Source organism: Saccopteryx leptura, chromosome 1, assembly GCF_036850995.1.
Source record: "Saccopteryx leptura isolate mSacLep1 chromosome 1, mSacLep1_pri_phased_curated, whole genome shotgun sequence".
NCBI classification, from domain to species: Eukaryota; Metazoa; Chordata; class Mammalia; order Chiroptera; family Emballonuridae; genus Saccopteryx; species Saccopteryx leptura.
The window spans coordinates 165,409,384-165,425,584 of NC_089503.1; the positions used below are offsets into that span (position 1 = coordinate 165,409,384).

Consider the following 16,201-nt stretch of genomic DNA (forward strand, 5'->3'; position numbering starts at 1 on the left):
AGACAAAAAAAAGCATAAAAGTCTTGTGTAGAAAGACAGGTGGGAGACCTGAAAATGACAAAAATTAAAAAGTCTGCCTCCAGAAAAATGGAAAAATACATAAAGGTGAGCAAAAGGACCTTCCAATTATAAATTTGTTTCAGTGTCCAAAGAGTGCTAGATTTTAACAATGGCAGGATAGTATTTCTGATGTTGCACTATTCTTTCAATATTTTACAAATTTGGTAGGATACAATTTTCCATGTGGACAACAGTTTTAAGGCACACAAAGTCAGTGTAACATTGATGGGTTTGGCTCACCTTAAACGCACTTGGCTTGGCATAGTCAATACTCTACCATTTGTGTCCTATTTGCTGAGCAGGCTTTTACTTATTTCTTAATTTTTTTTTTTTTTTTACAATTGTTATCTTGGAAGCCAAATAATTAAGATTGCCACAAAAGTGAAAAAATAAGGGTACATTGCTTTTTTTCCTAAGTAAAATGTGACATAGCCTTACCCTCTAACCTTCAGCATATTAGCGTCTAACACTCAACACCTATGTCTTATTATTTTTAGTGTCTTACTTCCAGATCTGTTGCTGATACATATATATTTCAGATGTATGTCAAACATATAGAAGCAGATAATAAAAAAAATAGTATTTACCCGGAACATTTCAAAAGTAACCCTCATAGAGCTATCTTAAGAACCCATGGTAAGGTTCACAATATCAATCTGATTTTCTGTCTTCCCCTTTTCCTACTCTACTAGACTTACAATGTAGTAATAGAATCCCCTCATTCAGCAAAGAGATTCCAAATTTTCATAGAAAAGAAACATAAAACAAACACATAACTGGAGCTATAGTAAATGTGAAAAAAATATTAACTTCTAGCCTGACCAGGCGGTGATGTAGTGAATAGAGCATTAGACTGGGACGCAGAAGACCCAGGTTCAAAACCTTGAGGTTGCCGGCTTGAGCGTGGGCTCATCTGGTCTGAGCACAGCTCACCAACTTGACCCCAAGGTCACTGGCTTGAGCAAGGGGTCACTCACTCTGCGGTAGCCCCCCGACCAAGGCACATATGATAAAGCAATGAACAACTAAGGTGCCGCAACAAAGAATTGATGCTTCTCATCTCCCTTCCTATCTGTCCCTCTCTCTGTCTCTGTCATACACACAAAAAATACAGTAAATATGTTAATTTTTAGGTGTAAAAGCTTTTAATGCCTCAGCAAACATTGGTTGTGATTTTGTTATTTTGAAGGTACTGTGTTAGAAAAATAAGCCACAGGGAGTGGGTAAGAGGTCAGAAAAATGCAGTTAATCATACTTCTAGCCAGAGTCTATAGCATGCACTATGAGAAAATAAATACTCATGAGGGGCTGCGAAGTGTTGAAAGGTAGAAGGCATCATAACTAGCTTGGACAAACCAGAAAATCTGCCAGAGGGCATGCCATTTGAATGGGTCTGGAGGAGCAGGTAGGATTTGAAGATAATGTAGGGGGTGACTATTCTATTTTCACCGTGATGCTTCAGGTTTAAGTTCTCATTTTAACTAACAGCTACTTTTTGGCGATTTCATCTTATAGTTTCAATGTTCTGTATAACCCCCCCTAAACACACACACACACACACACACACACACACACACACACACACACACACACACTCTGCATGACTTCACTACGAGTTGGTCATCTGAAATTCATCAGTGTCTTCTGGATAAACCAATTGTGTTTTCAAAGCATGCTGCCTCTACTCATACTAGTAAGCTTGCCACTGCTTTCTTCCCTAAGTGGGGAGCAAGCCAACTGAGAGGCTTTGTTCATGTTCATTGTCTTCCTTGATTCCCTCCATGAGGAAGTGTATCTCAGGCATTTCCAAATCTCTTCGTCTGTTATTTGATTACTGAGGCCCATATTGGATCACTTCCTTGATCAGCAGGCTCCTCCAAACACACGAGGGGATTCCTAAGGGCAGGAGCGATGGTAAATGAAATGTATTCAGTATCTGCATAGACCCTGATCAAGTCACTTCTTGGTACAAATGGAACTAGGGCTTGTGTGTATATAAGCCAGATTCTGGGTAAGCATACTCTTGATACTGAAAAACCAGTTGTGGACTCCCGGGTTCACGCCCCCCTCTGACTGTATGGACCATGGGAGCGAACATCCCAAGGGCTGGGGCCATGCACCTGCAAGCCCGCAGCACCCCGAGTAATAGCCACGCTAATTGACCAGTCTATGGTCCTCGATGTTTCAGTGAGCTTTTCCAGCCATCCTCCAAATGTAGTGAGCTTTTCCAGCCATCCTCCAAATGTTTCTCTTCAGTGACCTAAACAGTCCCTTCCTTCTTTTCCAGGATCAGGGAAACACCTTCCTTTCTTGCAGATGGTGAGAAAAAATAAATAAAAAGGGACTTTCCTGGGGCCGGAGCGGGGATTCCCTCTGCAGGAACGTGCATTTTGCAGACCGCCCACCCAGCTGAAGGCGTGCAGAGCTGAGGTGGCCAGGAACACCTCTGGACAGTGCGAGCATCCCCTGTCCCCGGCCCAGGGCAGGGTCTGGAGCCCCGGAATCCACTAATTAAGCACGCCCCCATTGGTCGTCCCCAAGGCACCTCCATGCCGTCACTGTTATGCAAATGAGGGGGCGTCTCATTGGCTGGGCCTCCAGCGCCGCTGGGAAGGCCAGTGCAAGGACAGCACAGGGGGCGGCCTCGGGGACCCAGGCCCGGTGTCCCAGCACAGCTGGGGGCACCTGCTGCCTTGCCGGGAAGCGCTCAGGCATAACACTGCACGCACTCCCACCGCGTCCCCTCTTTCCGGGCACCCGGTGTATTCTGTTTTCCCCGGTGAAGTTACTTTTGCATTCCCGCCTCCCCCGAGTCCTGGGGACCAGAGGCGGTGCCGAGCCCGGGGGCGGTTCCTTGGCAGCGAGATTCTGGTCAGAGCCAGACTTTTGCTCCTGGGCTGAGTTTGCATCATCCCCCATCACAGTCGGGAGAGAGCAGCGGGCCCCCTGCAGCCTGGGCTTCCGGGGGGGCTGCCTCCCAGCGCACCCTCCCCCTCCAGGCCCCTTGTCCCCTGCGGCCCTTCTCCCAGTCAGTCGTCCCCTCCCTCTGCTCCGCCACATCCCCTTTCTGTCTCCCGCCTCTCCTCCATTTGTCTGTCTGCCCACTCTTGGAGGAAGGATGGTTGATTTGGAGAGCGAAGTGCCCCCTCTGCCTCCCAGGTACAGGTTTCGGGATTTGCTGCTTGGGGACCAAGGATGGCAGCATGACGACAGGTGAGTGGCGCGGTGCAGGGTCGTTCCCTATACTGCGAAAACACAGGTGGGGAACTCAGTGGGGGGTGGGAGCCAGGGGAAGTGGGGGGGGCGAGTAAAAGGGACTCTGGTCTGTCTCTCCATTTTGACTCCATGGAGACATTGTTACAGGCAGGGAGATCCCTCCCTTTCCACTTTCCTGTCCCTGCAACGGATTCATTGCATTCATTTGATGCTTATTGTGTTCTATGTGTTTTCCGAGGGTGTGTATGAGGCTCGTGTCAGAGGCACGGAACACCTAAACGGCACGCGATGTCAGTGCCAGTTTTCCTCTTTTTCCCTGAGGTGTTGGTAATCAATTTCGAAAACGTTGACCCTTCAAGTTGACTGAAAAGGCAGAGTAGAAAGTTAATTTCCTGTACCCATAAGAGCTGTCTTGATCAGGTGACCACCTGCTACTGGGTGTTTTATGCCCTGCACACACTGGGAGCTGCAGGAAGACACTTGGTTTGCATGTGTAACAGGTAGTTAGTAAAAATGACAACCTTTGCCACTGAAGAGATGGGCTTCGGCCAGGCAACTGTGACTATTAATAATAGTAATAATGACATTTGTATAGAATGAGCCGATCTTTTCATAATTAATGTAATTTTAACCTAAATAGTATATATGTCACAAAATTAAGACAAGTTTTGAAACTGGAATATTTCTTATTAGCAAAGTATAGCTCATGTGATTTTTCTATAGCCTCGACTGCGTTGTCTGATTATACTTCTGCAATTTCTTCTGCTAGCTTGGTTTCATTCTCTAAAAAGCAGATTTTACATTTTGTTGAATTTAGTATTATCTGGAATAATCATTTTATGTAGCACATGCTGCATTTCCTTGTTTTGAAATAATATGCTAATGAGGCTCTCATTTTAATTGAAATGTTTCCTTGAAGTTGCCTTCACTGTTGATGTTGTATCTTAATTACATAAAAGATTCGTTATTGGTCTGATTCAGAAATCTCTCCATTTACCCCTGGGCGGTCCCTTCCTTCTTTGTCCCATCATCACAGTCCCCAAATCAACTCCTGTTCTGACACGTGGGGGATTTAGTAATCTTGTGCATCAAGGACCAACTTTTTGCTTGATCTTATATTAGTGATTATAAGAGATGTGGATGTTTTGCAGGGGAGGATAAGATTCAATTCAATCTCCTTTTAGGAAGAAAAACATATCTATTGGTTGAGAATTAAAGAAATGGATACCAATTTATCAATAAGGTGCTCTAGTTGAATGAAGAAGTTAAAGAATGGAACATTTCAACAGAATTGCAATGCCAGCTGACACTGAGATGAATTGTATTAGCTTAGGTTAATGGCTTCTCAAGTGCAGCAGCATTCCTAGTGATTGAATCTGTATTTGTTGCTTCAGGACCTCACTCTCCATCATTTAGAACAGAAATCCTCTCTTCTGTGTAGAAAGTGCAAGGTGGGCTGAAAACATACAGAGGATATATTTTGGACTTGGTGGTGGTAGCATTGTTTGCTTTTTAACATCAATGTCCAAGATATTAATTGTTTATGTGGTTGCTCCCAGTTTTCTAAGGATGCTGCAGATATATGTCAGGAGCTAGGAATTTTGGTTAGTTGAATGAATCCTACATAGAGGAGTTGTGGCTATTTTGAAAGAATTTTAGACCTTTATTTATAACACCTATTATGATGAAGTTGATGCTAACCCAGCTTTATTTTTAAAAATGGCCCCGGTTCCCTATTAATATGAGATACAAAACATTTTATTTATTTATTTATTTTTATTTATTTATTTATTTTTTATTTTTGTATTTTTTCTGAAGCTGGATACGGGGAGAGACAGTCAGACAGACTCCCGCATGCGCCCGACCAGGATCCACCCGGCACGCCCACCAGGGGGCGATGCTCTGCCCCTCCAGGGTGTCGCTCTATTGCGACCAGAGCCACTCTAGCGCCTGGGGCAGAGGCCAAGGAGCCATCCCCAGCACCCGGGCCATCTTTGCTCCAAATGGAGCCTCAGCTGCAGGAGGGGAAGAGAGAGACAGAGAGGAAGGAGAGGGGGAGGAGTGGAGAAGCAGATGGGCGCTTCTTCTGTGTGCCCTGGCCGGGAATCAAACCCGGGACTTCTGCACACCAGGCCGACTCTCTACCACTGAGCCAACCGGCCAGGGCCTGAGATACAAAACATTTTAAAAGTTGTTCATTCTTAAAGGTCTGGCTAATTCTGTGGCTTCATGAAAACTTTAGCATTTAGTTTTGGTTCCATTTGTTGTCCCTCTTTGAAGACAGATCTTTTGATTAGTAGGGAGCCAGGCTTCATCCTTTGTTTATTCCTTCATTAGCTGCATGACTTTGGGCAAGTCATTCAGCCATTATGAGATTCAGTAATCTGAGCTCTGTAAGGTACAAGACTGACACTTAGTTGGCACTAAGTACTGGCTAATGCAATGAGTTAAGCATGCTATATGTTTATATATACACACATACAAACACATCGTGTGTTATGTTATATATATTATATATGTTAACCAATGCTATTCATTATCTCAATCAATCCTCACCACTCTAAATAGTAGGTAATTATTTTAAGGACTAAGTTTCTGAGATAATGAAGTCTTTCTCTTTGCAACATATCTTAGAAATACAAAGATGACACTTGGGCTCAGTTATTTGCCACTCAAATTCCTCAACAAGCTCCTAAGTTCTTTCCATTTAATGGTAGAATTCATAAGAATAATTTGATAGCATCAACAATGGTTTAGGTGCTCATTCAATGTTAATTCCCTTCTTCTGAGTTGTTGCAGTTTGCAGTACTTTTTTCTTTTTCTTTAGAACCCAAAATTAATATGCAGTCAGTAAAGTCATTTCTTTGGTCTATAATAGTGGTAGTCAACCCGGTCCCTACCATCCACTAGTGGGCCTTCCAGCTTTCATGGTGGGCAGTAGCGGAGCAACCAAAGGATAAATAAAAAAATAGATTTAACTATACTAAGTTGTTTTATAAAGATTTATTCTGCCAAACTTAGCAACAATCTGACATAAAGTATATATTGTACTTGGTAAGTAATTATTATTATATGCTTTAACTTGCTGTAACTCTGCTTTATAAATTTTATAAAGTTACTTCCCTACTTTATAAATCACCATTACTGTGGAACTGGTGGGTAGTTAGAAAATTTTACTACTAACAGAGATACAAAAGTGGGCGGTAGGTGTAAAAATATGGCCTGGTCTATAATATGGCCATCAATTCTTCTTTGCAACGAAGTCAGAGAAGCCAGCTGGTTCTATTTCGCTGTCTTCATGGCCTCGATTCCTCCAGCGTCATGGAGTCACAGGTAGACAGTGTCTACCAATAGGTTCCTTTAAGTGTTTTGTCTATATTGTTTAGGCTGATTTTTAGGAATACCTTCTGCCTGAGGTCTTTTTGTTTTTTCTTCCTCTGGCCTTGGGAACACAGAGCTCCTTGTGGACAGCAAGTCAGAAGTGGCGTTGAATAAGCAGGAATTTGAGAGGTAACACCTCAGCTTCCTAGCTCCTTGGTCAGCATCAATCTGAAGCATGTTCTGCACCATGCCCAGTAGAACTGAACCCCAGTGGCTTGCAGTGGTAGCGGGCTTGGCATTGCAAGCTTGATCTGCTTCCCTTCCACCATTCCCTTACTGTTATTTTTCTGGGTCATTTCCCCAATAAAATTACATTCCAGTCCTCTCAATGTCTGCTTCTGGGAGAATCTGAACCAAGGTGGCATGCATCTCTAGCTAGAGCCACAATCTACACACGATGGGGGGAGTAATGATGGGGAAGCGGATCCTTCCTACCTAGCTCTTCACTTTAGGAATTCTGAGTCAGTCTCAGTGAGGGTATGGTTGACTGGCCAGTGAAGGTGAGTGAGGCATTAGATGATGTGTTAGAGAGATACCATTGGTGGGCAGACCAGGATCCAGGAAGTGTGTGCTCCACGCCAAGGATTCTTTGTGAACTAGTCTTGGAAAGATAGTTTACTTGAATTTACATTGTATCACCTTTTGGAAGGGAAACACACACAGAGTGCACATGGAATATGTGTACAGTCATGTGTTGAATAATAATGTTTTTGGTCAATGATGGACCATGTCTACTACAGTGGTCCCATAAGATGATAATGGAGCTGAAAATTCCTATCATCTAGTAACACTGTAGCATTCAGAATGTCCCCGTAGAATGCATGACTTCCATGCTAGCGGTGACTCTGGTGTAAGCAAACCCGCTGTACTGTCAGTCACACAGAAGTACCACACCTTCAACTAAGTATGGGCCACAGTCCTTGATAATGTTAATAGGCAATTATGTTACTGACTTGTGTATTTACCACACCATATTCTTTATTGTTATTTTAGAGTGTTCTCTTTTCTACTTAAACAAAAATGTTTTGCTGTAAAACAGTCCGTGCCATGTATATCCTGTGTGTACCACACCTCCAGAGGGCATCAGTTTCTCTTACTCTTGATTTAATGTTGTGTTGTTTGTACAGGCTGGGAGCCCAAGGGCAGTATGCTTTATTATACAGCGTAGGTGTGCAGTAGGTTACACCATCTAGGTTTGTGTAAATGCACGCTATGTTGGTGATTCTGAATGACAGAATCACCTAGCAATGCATCCCTCAGAATGGATATCCTTTGTTAAGTGGGCATAACTATATATATAATGTACATATAATAGATCTGTGTTATCTATGGGTAACATATATATCAGGGCCACCCTGACGCAATTACCTCGCCTACACTTGCAACCTGATATCTGATTCTGAGTAGGACAAAGACATAGAGTTAGACATCGGTAATTTAGCACATGAATGACATTAGTTTTAGAATTGCTTAATGTCAATGATGCTTATGTTTTAGGGATGTCTGTTGTATAGATGATGCACGTTTATTTCTTTGGCATCCTGAATAAAACACACAAATCTAATTCAAGTGGTTCTTATGATGTTTCTTTAATGGTCATTTATCCCTTTAGCTAATATTTGAATGCACGCTACATCTCTGGGCCTTATTATTGAGTTAGGTTTCGGGGAGAATATAAGAAAGATTACAGAACAGTGCTTGCTCAGGAGGTGTTCACATGTATAATGAAAGGTGAATCTCTCCCCAGAATGTTGACAGTCTTGTTTAGCTTATAATGGCCTTGCAAAGTTTCCATTTTAAGACTGTTCAGAAGCTCATACACTATTTGTTAATAGAATAATGAGTGTTTGCTTGACTGTATATGAATGATGGAGCAAAGTAGTTGATATATCTTGAATATATCATTTAGAATACTTAGTCTCTTCAAAGTTACCCTGTGATTGGAACTGACATGACTAAGAGACTAAACTGAACTGGTTTTATCTGGAAGTCACTCTGTGATATGAAGGACTTGCTGTGTTAACATCCAATGAGGCTGAGCTCCATTTGCCTGAAGTGCAACGGTTTTCTGAATCTTTAAGACAAGAACACTGATGCATATCCTCCCAAAGTTGAAGATTGGTGATTGTCAGGTTTTAAATGCCTTCGGATAGCTAGAACAGGCCTTTCCCATCCTTCATCATGACTTTGTCATTTTAAAATTGGGAATCCAATGCCCGGGATGTGGATAAATTCTCACTGCTGTGGATAAGGGACTGTTAATGGACAGTTCTCAGTTGTGGGTGTGCTGAAGTAGGCCATTTATTTAATTCACAGCCTTCTAGTTTTCAAATATCTGTTCAGTCATTTCAACTCTATTAATTTTAAAATTCTGTGTCTTTCATATTTTATAGAAAGCAATGCAAGAAAGTCACCTAATGCATTGTAGCAATTGAAAACAAAAAAATATTTGAACAATGGGTACACTTCAATCAATTAATGGTGTAAGGGGTATTTATAATATAGGGGACATGTTTAGATAGTTTTTGGACATTGTACAAGTCAGATGTATTAGTTTATATAAATTAAATTGGGAGCATTAAATTGGGGGAATAGATTTTGAATGGGCAGATGGCACATTTCTATAATTTACAAATTTTATCACCCTTAATAAATTACATACTATTTTGAAAAGTAGCTATTGCATGTCAAGTTCTTATACTAAGTTTTTAAGTTTAGGTCAGTGAGGAATGAAGTGTTATTTTCACTGTTTAAATATACAGTGGGATCAACCATAAATGTGCAATATGTATAAAAAAATTTAAGCATTTATTGTTAGAGAGAGTCCAGACAAGCTGTGTTTCTTAGCACTATTATACTAAAAAAAATCTCCCAAAATATGGCAACAAACATTTCCCTACTATTGAAGGAGGTAATGATACAAAAAAATGACATATATAATACATCAAATAGAAAAGTACATTGTTTAATAATTATTATTTCATGATTATCAAGAATTCAAATTTTAATATTTTACATAAAATTATTTGATTCCTTCCTTTTTACCAGCTCTTAGAAATAAAAATAAAGTATAGCTTTCCAAATTACTTAGGTTTTTTTTTTTTTTTTTTGTATTTTTCTGAAGTCGGAAACTGGGAGGCAGTCAGACTCCCACATGTGCCCGACCAGGATCCACCCGGCATGCCCACTAGGGGGCGATGCTCTGCCCATCTGGGGCATTGCTCTGTTGCAACCAGAGCCATTCTAGTGCCCGAGGCAGAGGCCATGGAGCCATCCTCAGCGCCCGGGCCAACTTTTGCTCCAATGGAGCCTCGGCTGTGGGAGGGGAAGAGAGAGACAGAGAGGAAGGAGAGGGGGAGGGGTGAAGAAGCAGATGGGCGCTTCTCCTGTGTGCCCTGGCTGGGAATCAAACCTGGGACTCCTGCACGCCAGGCTGATGCTCTACCACTGAGCCAACCGGCCAGGGCCACTTTGTTTTTAAAGTTTGATTCCATTTAATCACTCTTACATATTCACTTTCTGAATATGGTTATGTATTAGTAACACCTGTTCTGTGAATATTACACTTAACTTTTCAAAGTACTTATACATATAATAAGTCTTGAATAAGGGAGTTTGGAATGTAGTCATTTCATTTTCCACACAAGGTATGTGACATTTTTAGATTAAACTTTCTACTAAACAGTTTTTTTTCATTGTAGCTTCAAGTAGTCTTGAGGATAGGTATAAAAACATACTTCCAGAAGGCTGCCCAGGAAAATGATTTCATCTAATTTGTTTCGTCAAAATTAACATCCTTCTTTTTTATTCTCTCTTACTAATATAACTCAACTTCTACAAAAAGAGATTTGAAAGGTAGTGTGAATCATAACACAAGTGAAGGCTAATTGGTCATAGTGTAGTCTTCATTAATGGTACAAAAATATGAGACTAATTCTACATTTATTGTAACATGTACCTGTAGCTAGGCCAAGGTTTTTTTCTTTTGCTGCTGTTAATAGTGAGTGCAGCATTTTTATTTACTTTTGCAAATCATGTCCTTGTTTATGAAATGTTTTATATGTTCATAAATCCATTTTATCATTATGGATGGTTCATCAGTTTTTATTACTATATTTATGTATTATCAATGCTATCTAAGTTACCTTTAGTAAATGAAGCAAAAAGAAAATATTTTGACAGTGAAATTTACCCAGTTGCTTTCTATATTTGTAGGTTGAAATTAAATTGTTTTGGCCTCTTCTGTGCTATATTTAATATATACTTTTGATCAAGATATGTATTAACCAATTCTTTTTCTGAGATTTAAATTATCAATTAAAAATTTCTCTATAAAACTAAGCAAAACAACAGATTATGGTCCAGAAAGATGATTACTTTTAGTCTTTGTCAATCCTTGACAAAGTTTACTTTGTTATGGGCCATAAAAAAATATTCTTTCCTACTTTTTTAAAACATTTTTTTATTGATTTTAACAAGAGAGGAAGGGAGAGTGAGAGAGAGATAGGGACATTGATCTTCTCTTATATGTGCCCTGACTGGGGATTGAACTGGCAACCTCTGTGCTTTGGGATGATGTTCTAACCAACTGAGCTATCCAGCCAGGGCAAAATATTCTTTTCTTAAGGATCTTAATTATCAGACAGTAACCAAGTTGCAGCTGAAGAGAAATCACCTGAAGAACAGAGTGAGAAGAATGGCTACATTCGGAGTACTAACAAAATCTCATTCTCAATATGAATTCATCCTTGGTTATGGGAGTTGTTCAACATAGAATACAAGTGAAGGTCAGGACTTGGAGGTCTTTATCACAGGGTGAGTGCTGCCCAGGCAGAGTACATATGGTAAGCAGGGCCAGAAGCTCTTTTCTGGTACAAGGGGTAGTGGTATATAAGGTTTGTAAAATCATAAGCAAATGACCAAATTTGATAAAAAAGGAAATGAAAAAGACTGATCATGGAGATCAATTTTACTCTTGCAATTAAATAAAATATAGAATATTGTCAATCGATGCAACCTTTGATGCTATCCATAGTGCCTATTTATCCTTAATATGTATTTATAAATCATGATTATTGGACTTCAGTCTCATTAGACAGAGAAACCAAGAAACTTGCCACGTCTTATAATCATGTGTTTAACTTTCTCAGTCAAACCTCATTATTAGTTTTCCATTGCCTAAAAGGCAATCATTAATATTTGCAGCTTTTCTAATATTATATGTTATGTCACTATTGGTTTCTTAGTTACACAAAAGCTACGGTGCCTTAGGAGATAGTGTTGTCTTGTGTGTCTGGTAGGCAACCACCTACTGAGCATCTTCCAATTTAAAGCTTTGTTCCTGGACATTTGGCCTCATAATTTGACTCAGCATCTGGGTTTTGGATGACCCTGAGCCACTGTGATGTTTGATTGCTTCTCTCTCCTACAGAAGAGTGGCTGTGTACATGCAGTAGATAAATAAAATCTCAGGCTTTGTGTAGGCAAGAGAACATCGTGACAGTGTCATTTGACCCTTTATATTTGATTATCTGGGTGTGGAAGAGTGGATTAGAGATTTTCGACCTTGATTCCTCCATAACTAGACATAGCTAGAACAAGCTCTTGAATAGAATCTAAGATGTAAGTACAATTTCAAGCGAAAGAGGAACCACTGCATGTACTTGGGATAATAGATCATGCATGTCAACTAATGCAGTGCATCCGTGCTATGAGATTTATGTGTCTCCTCGGCTGGAAGTGGAGATGGGTTTGGAGTTGGGAAGTGAAGAGGTTAGAAGCTAGAAAGTTGTCTGGAAAGAATGGGGTGAAGTGCCTTGGGTTGGGGGAGAAGAGGAACCACAAAAAAGCAAGAGCGAGGACAGTAAGATTCTTCTCCACAATGCTGCCTTGGATCAGTCATATTTATCTATATCTTTTTTTGTGATAAAATAGAAGCATTTCAGGAAAACAGTAAAACATCCAGACTGTCTAGCTTTGCTTGTCTTTAGGGGACAGTAGCTGGCAGCAAGGTGCCCAAAGCTTTGACCCCTTCTGTGTTTAGAGTCTTAACTGGCCCTGTCTTGGGAGCTGTGCTGTAGTCCTTTCCTCGCTCCAGCAATTTTGCACGGCTTTCAGGAGAGCACCGTTTTCCTCTGTGTATGCGTTCCTTCAACTCAGAGTTGTATTCCAATTTTCACAGAACGTAAACATCTGTAAGATATGGACATTGTACACAATGCCAGCAAACAGTGAATGTGAAAAAAAGCTCCTTTTTCTTTGGCTTCCCAGCACTGGACTTTGCCCAGAATTATAATGATGAAGTGTTATTACCAGGGCACACTGGGCCGATCTTGTAAATCGCTAAACAGGCGTAAGAGCAGATTACTGCATTTCAACCTCATCTAACTCCCTGTGGGAAAACTTATAGATGGTCCACATGTTACAAAACCACCTGGAGACAACAGTGAGACCAGATGTGTGGTTTAATAATGGATGACCCACTGTCTCAGATCTGTCAAAATTTGGAAATCCCCTATGATCTCCCAGGAATTTGAGTAGTCAGGAATCCCTGCAAATAACAGTCAGGAGGCAATGACTTTAGTCACTGTCACATCCTGTGATGAGGACATTGGCTGTCTTACCTATCACTACTAAACATACGCCACATAAGGTGAATGTGGATGGTGCTATTGAATATAGCGCTCGTAAAGACAGTGAACATTCACCAAGAGCTTAATATATTGTTCTAGGCATGTTGTGTGCATTGTCTGATCTGTGCACCAGCTCTGAGGAATTCTGTTGTTTTCTCCCCTTTTACAGACAAATGACTTGAGTTACAGAAATATGTAATTTTTCCAAGTTACATGATTAGAATAGGTAGAGCTAGGATCTAATTATTGTCCCTACCAACTGTGTTTAAAATATAAACAAATGGGATTGGATGCTAGTCAGTAACAGAAGGAACAAAAGGCAAACTAGTGTGGAAGCTTTTAGGTAGGAAAATCACATGGCTTCTGCCTCCCTCCAGCCCAGGATTACAACAACTAATTCAAAAAGGAGAGTTGGGGACCTTTTGAAGTCAGTAATATTTTAGAGGGAGAAAATAATGTTTTTCCTTTAGATTTATAGCATTATTATTTTGACAGTCTGGAGCAAGTGATTTGAAATTGAAAATTAGTAAAAATTAAAGCAGAGATCTATCTATCTATCTATCTATCTATCTATCTATCTATCTATCTATCTATCTATCCATCTATTATCTATCTATCTAAAGCAGAGCATATATGAATAAAAGATTACATAAGATCATATAATTAATTTACCAAGAGTCTTAGAAACCCACTTTGGAAGTTTTGGCCAAGGTCATCCATCTCCACTAACTCTTTGCTACTTGAGTTAATTCACAACAATTATCTTCATTTTTATGTGGCTGTTTCTTTCCCCCTCATGTTTCTCAGTAAAACTTTGAAGATTTTTATGTATATTTCTACTCCCTAAGGTGTTTGTACCTGTATGAAATTCCTTTCCTCAACCACTGCGCCAGTGCTAATGGAAAACTCGCTTGCAGAGAGATGTTACGAGGTTGAAATGTGGTGATGTGAATAACTCAACTGAGGGTTAACACTTAGCCCTACCTGTTATACCATGTTTCACCCATTCCAAGAAGATCTGCAGTAGTTCACATGAATGCATGTAATAGATAAAATAAAGAGAAAGTACCAGATGCTAAGAGGGAGACCAGATGAGATGTAGAGTTGGTAGCGCACACTATGAACTCTGTGAGGGCGTCTAGAGTGACCGGAGATGGACCACAAAGTTAGCCAGAGCTCAGATGCGAAGATAAGAATGAGGCTCATCATTCAGGAAAAACCCAGCTTTCCTAGGTATTCCGTTTGATAGGACATTGCTCCTGTGGGTCTCCCGTTAGTGTCTGGTGCGTTCTCCCACGCTCTAATCATAAAGAAGAGCAAGTTTCCTAAGGCTTTTGCAGTGTGCTCACTGCTCTAGTGGCTGATGAAACTGGAAAGAATGATTCACTTCTTGCAGAATCCACAGGACATACAAAATGTATTTCAGAGATATCTTGATCAGAAAGAGGAACATCTGAGGTTATGGATGGATTATGATTCTTTCCTGTAATCTTCCTCAAACATTTTTTTTGTGTAGGTGACTTTGATCAATAATTGAGAAGGAGTTTAGAAATAGAGTCTTTGTTGTTAAGGTGAGGTCTGAATATAGTCAACAGAGGCTGAGATGCTGTCTTTTGAATGAACAAACTATGGGGATTTTCACCTCAGATAATGGGTTAATTCATTTACTGTCTTTTCCCACAAATGCCGAAAGTCAATATACAACTTAACATTCTATTAAGACTTTGTAAGCATCCTCTATTGGATGATTAATGGGCCATACATGTTATGCTATACATAGAGATATTTGTTAAGTGCATATTCTAATTCCTAAGTAATCCGTGTGAGATAAATAGCCTCAAACAAGGACATCTTTTCAACTTACCCACCAGCACTAATATCACCATAATTTTCCCAAAATCTTCATTTCAAAACTTTACAGTAGTTTTGTATTATTTTTTTTCAGCTTGCTTTTCTAATTAGTTCTTGGTCACCGTGTAGTCTATTTAGGTAGGATTTTATTTCTTATTTAAATGACAACAGCATTTGCTAGCATGGTTCATTGTTCCAAGTTGTTCTGTGTACCCCGCCCCCTATAATTTTCTTTGACTAACTCCAGCCTCATTCAACCGATGCATTTCCATCGTCATCTCCTTAAGTACGATTGTAACATACACGATGCATATTTTTCAAAGCCACAAAAATATCACCGATGCTTATTAGCTGAAATTTAAACTGCTCAGACCAGTCTCCTGTGCTCTTCATTAATTGATTCCTTTATTCTTCCTGAACTGCTTTTGAAAGGACCCCCTTACCTCTCAAGCTGGTATCTGCTCCCTTGTCTTGGCTTATGTTAATTCAAGATCTACAACGTGAGGCTGTCCTGTATCTCTCCCTGTCCAGGTAATCCCCTCCTCCATTGCTGGACCCCAAGCTGGAAGCAGAGCCAGAGTTTCTAATGAAACCTCTGAAATCACTCAGGCTGTTCAATGTGTCTTAGTGATGGTTCTATTTTATTTTATTTTTTTAATTAATTAATTTTTTGTATTTTTCCAATGTTAGAAGCAGGGAGGCAGTCAGACAGACTCCCGCATGTGCCCAACGGGGATCCACCCAGCATGCCCACCAGGGGCAATGCGCTGCCCCTCTGGGGCATTGCTCTGTTGCAACAGAGCCATTCTAATGCCTGAGGCAGAGGCCATCGAGCCATTCTCAGTGCCTGGGCCAACTTTGTTCCCATGGAGCCTTGGCTGCAGGAGGGGAAGAGAAAGAGAGGAAGGAGAGAGGGAAGGGTGGAGAAGCAGATGGGTGCTTCTCCTGTGTGCCCTGACTGGGGATCGAACCCAGGAATTTCACACACTGGGCCAACGCTCTACTGCTGAACCAACCAGCCAGGGCCAAGTGATGGTTCTATTTATAATCACAGGTTCCTG

General features: G+C 40.6%; 1 protein-coding gene across 6 annotated transcripts in view; it reads left to right on the forward strand.

Moving 5' to 3' along the window:
- The first annotated feature begins 2,753 nt into the window (after window positions 1-2,753).
- The window catches only part of KCNT2 (potassium sodium-activated channel subfamily T member 2), a 194,926-nt gene continuing 181,478 nt past the window's right edge, over window positions 2,754-16,201 (forward strand). For 2 of the 6 annotated variants that reach the window (XM_066379900.1, XM_066379901.1), the window contains exon 1: window positions 2,755-3,273. In XM_066379900.1, the coding sequence (XP_066235997.1) occupies window positions 3,179-3,273 (95 nt within the window). In that variant the 5' untranslated portion in view covers window positions 2,755-3,178. Of the gene's footprint in view, window positions 3,274-16,201 lie in introns of all 6 variants that reach the window. The other 4 variants (XM_066379897.1, XM_066379899.1, XM_066379898.1 and 1 more) reach the window with 3 other exon arrangements.